The sequence below is a fragment of the Arvicanthis niloticus genome, chromosome 6 (genome assembly GCF_011762505.2).
Source record: "Arvicanthis niloticus isolate mArvNil1 chromosome 6, mArvNil1.pat.X, whole genome shotgun sequence".
Lineage (NCBI taxonomy): Eukaryota > Metazoa > Chordata > Mammalia > Rodentia > Muridae > Arvicanthis > Arvicanthis niloticus.
In genome coordinates this window covers 74262690-74269572 of record NC_047663.1, presented here as the reverse complement: position 1 = coordinate 74269572, position 6883 = coordinate 74262690, and the positions used below count along the sequence as shown (strand labels likewise).

At 41.1% G+C, this 6883-nt stretch overlaps 1 protein-coding gene across 5 annotated transcripts; it reads left to right on the top strand.

The window, feature by feature from the left end:
- Positions 1 to 1795: 1795 nt before the first annotated feature.
- Positions 1796 to 6357, top strand: Med7 (mediator complex subunit 7). Of its 5 annotated transcripts, XR_013111327.1 has the most exons (4): positions 1841 to 2064; positions 3908 to 3963; positions 4568 to 4737; positions 5309 to 6357. XR_013111327.1 is itself a non-coding variant. In XM_076937000.1 (2 exons), exon 2 carries the CDS (start codon positions 5326 to 5328, stop codon positions 6025 to 6027), a length of 702 nt encoding a protein of 233 aa, XP_076793115.1. In that variant the 5' UTR covers positions 4596 to 4737; positions 5309 to 5325; the 3' UTR covers positions 6028 to 6280. The 5 variants fall into 5 exon arrangements, 1 of the variants encoding a protein (XP_076793115.1); XR_013111325.1 differs by lacking the exon at positions 3908 to 3963 and having other exon boundaries at positions 1796 to 1884; XR_013111324.1 differs by lacking the exon at positions 3908 to 3963 and having other exon boundaries at positions 1832 to 2124.
- The last annotated feature ends 526 nt before the right edge of the window (positions 6358 to 6883 follow it).

Below are 6883 nucleotides of genomic sequence, written 5' to 3'. Positions count from 1 at the left end.
GGGTAGCTCTTAATTGGAATCAGAGCCAATCTGAATCTAAACATTGATGTGGTAGTTTATTTTTAAAACCAGAAAAGGCATCCCTTCCCCCCCTCTCCAAATTCTCACAGCCTAAGCTGGCTTTGAACCATGTAGCTGAAATGATATTGAGTTTATGAACTTCAGATCCTTCTGTTTTTAACCCCCTATGCACTGAGGCTACGTAAGGGTCTTTGACATTCAGATCTTGCAAGTACAGTCAATAACAGACAAAATGAAGTGTTCATTACACTCATATTTCTAACTAGTCCTTATCCCTTATGTAGTGCTGAGGATGACTTATGTGTATTATTCTAGGCAAGTTCTCTACCAGTTGAACTACATCCCAAGCCCTATTAATCTATCTTTGGGTGATGGCTAATCTTTAGAAGCAGAAAGACTGGATGGCATTTTCTTGTAGCTGCCCAGATAAAAGGACATGAAGAAAGGAAACTACTTTTCGGTTGCTTGCTCTCACTCTCACTGGCAACTTCATCTGTTCCATCGCTGTGTCATTCCTTTGCCAGTATTAGAACCAAACTTCCTGGGGATTCCAACATGGACTGAAGACCAGCAGCTCTCCAGGAATCCTCCAGACCTCCAATGTCAGGTGGGGTCTGCTGAGACATCCAGCTTCTTAGACTGAGCAACTACAAGACGCTCAGCCTTTCAGGTCCGAGACACCATTGTTGGACTACTTGAACTGTATCTTGTAAGCCATTCTAATATATATATATATATATATATATATATATATATATATATATATATATGCATATACACACATTCTTTCTATCAGTGTAATAACCCCAAGTACACTTTCAGTAAGATAATAATTCTATGGGTATAGGAAAAGATGAAGAACCCTTACCTTTTAGATTTGCATACTGGACTAGAGACGAAATGGTGGGGAGCGTATAATTGTGGAAGTTGGTGGTGAGTAGACTGTTCTTTTGCTTTTATGCCTGCAATTCTCCACATATTTAAAGGAAGAAACTGGGACATTCTTGTTTGTGAAGCAGAGCTCTTTCATCAGAACATTCTAATCTCGCTTTTAACTTGCAACATGCATTCTTAGGACGCCCATGAATGAGGACATCTGTTAACAATCCTTCTATGTATGTGGGGGGAAGGTGTAAATGGAAAGTTTTCTTGCTGGTCCTGATGGTTAATTTTTGTACCTCTGGTTTTCCTGGGGCTGGGAAGAGACATTTGAAGCCAGTCTGGGCTAAACTGTGAAATTGCCCACTCTCTCCATTTTTAAAAATTACATTTTTTTTTAATCACTTGTCAATTTGTGGAAGGATTGTCATAGGCATATTTGAATTCCTAAATGAAAATAAAAGTAAAGGGAAGGTGGAAAATGAAGGTTTAAGATGTTATTCTTAATCATGTTCACAAATCTCTTTCTATATATGAATATATAATGGAGTACAATCTTGTTTTTTTAAAAAACATTTTTGATGATTAGGTTAGCATTGATATAATTTTTAAATATATAGCTTATCTGTATTTTCTGACTTTAACAAAAGGCAAGTATTTAATTTTAAGAGTGTCAGATAAAAGTGGGGGTGGCGAGGGATGGAATTACCAGAGAGTGCTTTCTTCTACTAACAAAAAGTATAAAGAAGCACTTTCCTGACTTGACTAAGAAACCAGACAGGAGAGCTTTTCCCCGGGAGGAGCGGGACATGCGGCAGTGCGCATGCGCAATGTCTTTAGGGCGGGAGCAGAACTTGCTATAGGACAGGCTTGGTAGCCAATTAAAAGCCCGCGTCAGCGGCTTCTTCCTGAGAAGGCAACCGGAACTGGTGCTTCCTCTGCGCTAAGGAAAAGTCGCTATCGGAAAAGCAAGAAAGAGCTGAGGTGAGCGGGCGGCGGCTGTTGGCGACCGCAGCCGAGTTGTCTCTCCGCCCCTGCGGTTGCGTCTCTCCCAGCGTGGAGCGCCGAGGTCCAGCGCGGGACAGGCTGGGAAGCCGGGGCTCGCCTTCCTCCCTCGTCCCGCAGCGGAGCCTCCCCCGGGCCCGAGGCAGGCGGCCGCCCAAGGTGCGCCGAGTACCGCTGGCTCTGGGCGTCTCGCGGACCGGACGACGAGCCGGACTGGAGGTTGGGACGTCCGAGTTCTCGTCCCCACGCCACGGGCTTTTAAAGTGTCGTGGCCTTAGCTTGCCCTGTTGCCATTGGTAAAATGATAATAGCCACCTGGGAGCCCGGGGGCTGGGGGAGGGGAGGGAGAATCCCGGGTGGATCCGGATTCATCCTGTACCAGACTTTCCCAGGGGTCTCAGTCACAGGCACAAAGTGAGCCAAGTGACGGAGCTTGCGACCCTTTCCCCCCAAAAGTACACGCTAGAAACTGAATTGTGTTAGTTTAATTGTGTTAGCCAGTTAGGATCTCCCGGCGGCTTTGAAAAGTTCAGTTTAAACCGGTGATGGGCGGTTTTTGTAAGGTGGCAGGCTTATGTTACGGGGTTTGCACTTTGGCACAAACAAAACGAAACAGCCTAAAATACGGAATACAAAATCCCGTTGTACAGTTTGCCCACTCTGCACGTTGAGAATTGACTTCTTGTCCCTAAAAATCAAATTGGAACTAGTCATGCCGTTATGAAGATTGGAGTGAGGATGCGGGCCATTTATTAGAAAACTTTCGGAAACTGCAGGTTTAGTGTGAGTGAGGCTAAGGGAAGCGCAGATCTCCTACTTCAAAAGCCCCCAGGGGACGAAATTTATAGGCCCAGTGTTGACTTGATGTGGCTGCAAGTAGACATTCGTGTTTTAGGTATATACACCCTGAATTAGCTCACACAGTTGGACAGTCTGAAGAGTTTGAAGTGGCTTCCCTCAGATTTAACGTATTCCCAATATACAGAATCCTACGTTACTTGCCTCTGTTGTTGCCAGACGGTGGTGTTACCTTGAATCTCAGATCAGTGTGAAAAAGCACTCAAGAATCTTTCTCATTGTATAGTGTACTTAAACTCAAACTGGAAAAAGCAGAGGTTATTTCCACCATATATGTTGGGATTTAGGTTTTAAATTTATGTAGAAAAGATGTAAAAATGCTAACGTGTTAATAAAACGGTACTATACTCATAAAATGGGCCTTTCTTCAGAAATCTTGGAAAATACTGTAAGTATGAAATTTAACAACGGTGACTTTTGTCAAACTGTATAGAGAGATTTAAGTGTTTGGTTTTGGAAACCACTGTAGAGTAGAAAGCAAAGTGACTGATACTGATTGACACTGTATGTAGTTTGGTTATGGGAAAGAAAAATAAGGCGTATGACATTTGCATATAAATGTTCTTTCCCAGAGTAGGTTCCAACATATGCCTACCAAGAGGAGTCAGACATGAAAAAAATAGTTTATCATGTACCATATAAAAGCACCCCAAATACAGACCCTTTTTTCTTAGTCTTCAGAATATATTTTTGTTCTCTGAGAATTTTATACACACACACACACACACACACACACACACAAATGTGTGTTTTAATCATGCCTGCTTCCCCATTCCTCCAATACCTTGCAGACCACTACGATATCTTGCTCCCAATTTTACATATATTTAAAATCTTTACTTTGTTTTAAAAGATGGATCTTTAGCACAGGCTGGCCCAGCCTCACTATGTAGTTCAAACTGGCCTTGAATTCACAGCTATCCTGCTTCTCAATCACTAGAACTACAGCATGAGCTATCATGCCTAGGGCAGTTTAGGTGTTTTTAAAAAATGTTTAAAAATAACCGTAATAAATAACAGTCCCCTGCCAAACCTGTGGTGGACTCTGCTGCTTGTTTTCCCCACTTTGTATGCTTTACATTTGTCAGATTACCTAGAATGTGTGAGTCCTTAATGCTAGCATCCTTCTTTTCTGAACAAACAGAACGCGTCTTACTTCATGATCACATGAAGTCTGGCAGGCAGAGTGCTCTTTAACAGGTGAGAAGGACTTGAAGAGATTAAAAATAATTGTAACATTTCCAAGTGATGCTGTTTCATGTTCTCAGAATTTTCTTCATAGACAAAGTTTGCTTGCATACCTTGTCTTGGGTGTATAGTTAGATAGTAGACATTGTTTCATAGCTCTCACTTCTGTTATCTTCATGGCAATGAACATGGCGATTCAGCATTTTTAAGTCTGATTCAGTTAAGCAACAAACTTATCTCATGAAAGCCTGTTGCAGTCTTAGGGGAACAGAGTTAAGAGCCAGTACACAGCAGGCTGTAGGACCAGAGCAGGTATTGTGAAGAAGACATAGTACCTGGGAGTCAATGACTAAGTAGGTTTGTGGTGATTCTATGGTAAAAGTGACCTTGCCATTGTCCACTATCAGTTACAGACCCTGCCTTTATATGAACGTTGGAATCATGACTGTGGCGCTATCACAAAGTGGGCGTAGGGCAGACCCTTTTGGAAGGCAGAGTCTTTGGTGTGACCTTCCCTGCTCTATCCCATTAGCCTAACAAGGAAGTTTTTTCATCAGATCTTCATTAAGCCATAGCTTTGCTTTATTTTTCTCTTTGTTTCCTCCTCCTTTGCCAGGATCACCTGTCCCTCTGGAGTGAAATTAGCACACCTGTTGTCTTGGCTGGCCAACAAGTCTCAATTTTCAAGCTGTATTTCCCATCAGGAAGCTTGAGGATAATATGGTCTGAACCTACAACGGACTTCTGAGCATCGTAGCTGTGTTGATCAGGCTGCCCTGGTCTTAGGTTAGTACTTTTTCTCTTCATCAGTGAAGTTTCAAGACACAGTGATAAATGTCACAAGACCCTCCCCCTCACACACACCCTGCCCTGCCCTGCCCTGCCTTTTTTCTCAGTATACTTTGCCCAGGTCTATTTTTGAAAAATTGATAGGTCGTCTGTGCTCTGGGAGGGTTGTGTTGTTTTGTTTTTGCTGTTACTGTTACTGCCTGCCTTCCACTGAAATGTGGCCTCCATCTGAAGGATTTTCCTTATGCCCCAGTAGATACGCAGCTGATGTGGGCTGCCCCAGCTTCCAGTTCCCTCAGATTTTCTTTTTAGATGAAACAGGTGTAGCTTTTGTTTTATTAACTGCTGTTGAAAGCACCAAGGAGATAAAGGAAAATATATGGGTGTTAACATAATATTTAATTAGAAAAGAGTTGATAGCTATTCCCTGTAGTAAATGCTAATTTTAAAATCTTAGATCCTTTTGCCTTGGACTTGTACTGTCAGAAAAAGGAACATATTCTGAAGTCACTAATTGGGCAAGTGGTGTTCCTGATTCTGTTGTGAATCTCGTGTTCTGTTTCTTTAGGTTCTTGATTGTCTACAATGGGTGAACCACAGCAAGTGAGCGCACTTCCACCGCCTCCAATGCAGTACATCAAGGAATATACAGATGAAAATATTCAGGAAGGCTTGGCTCCCAAGCCACCTCCTCCAATTAAAGACAGTTACATGATGTTTGGCAACCAATTCCAATGTGATGATCTTATTATTCGCCCTTTAGAAAGTCAGGGCATTGAACGACTTCATCCTATGCAATTTGATCATAAGAAAGAACTGAGAAAACTCAATATGTCTATACTGATTAATTTCTTAGACCTTTTAGACATCTTAATAAGGAGTCCTGGGAGTATAAAACGAGAAGAAAAGCTAGAAGATCTTAAGCTGCTTTTTGTACATGTGCATCATCTTATAAACGAATATCGACCCCACCAAGCAAGAGAGACTTTGAGAGTCATGATGGAGGTCCAGAAACGCCAGCGCCTTGAAACAGCTGAGAGGTTTCAGAAACACCTGGAACGAGTAATTGAAATGATTCAAAATTGCTTGGCTTCTTTGCCTGATGATTTGCCCCATTCAGAAGCAGGGATGAGAGTTAAAACCGAGCCGATGGATACTGATGACAACAGCAATTGTACTGGACAGAATGAACAACAAAGAGAAAGTTCAGGTCATAGAAGGGACCAGATTATAGAAAAAGATGCTGCCTTATGTGTGCTAATTGATGAGATGAATGAAAGGCCATGAAGAGTATTTCTTTTTTCCTTTTAGTAACTAGCATCATATATTAGTTTATTTTCTCTCAGACAGTCTTAAGAGGTGTAACTAAAGATATAAAGAGACTTTTTTTCCAGTTGAAGTGCTATAGGTGGTAATTTAACATTAAACAGAGGCCAGCAAGTGTATTTGAGTAATTGCCATAAAAAAAGCTGAATGTTTGCTATTGTTTGAGATAGTCCTATTTTTTGGAGTTGGAATAAAAACTTGAAGTAATAACAAATTGTCATTCTTGGTAAAAAAAAGTTACTTGCTTCAAGACTAATAAAGGGCATCAAGTGTACATGTGAAATTATAAAATGTTGAGACTTATTCCAAAACAATATAGAAAGTTTATTTTCCTGATGACTGTCTTAACAAACTCAGTATTGCACCTTTTCTCCTTATTCTCTTTAGAATATTTGTTAGGGGCTCTTCTTCCCTCCAGTCAGGTAATGACATGGCTATAGTCCAATTCTATGAAAAATGTACATACTTAGCTTCACAGATGGATACAGGCTTCCCCAAGTAGATACCTCTATTGAGCAGCTAGCTCTTCTTCAGCCTCAACATAGCTTTTTTTTCTGGTATGTGTTTGCTAAGATTGTTTCCTAGTCACTTAGCCATTATACCACCCTCAGAAGAGTCTTGCTTCCAAAGTAGTCTAATCAGAATACCTTGTCCAGTTTATATCCTTTTTAAACACATGTATATCTAATCACATACAAAGTTATTTATCCACAACTCAACCCATCTTCAGTCATTACAGATGAGGAAGTAGAGGTTCAGAGAGATTGACTTAACCAACTAATAAGTGGTAGAATTAGGTTAGAAAGTAGGTGTTCAG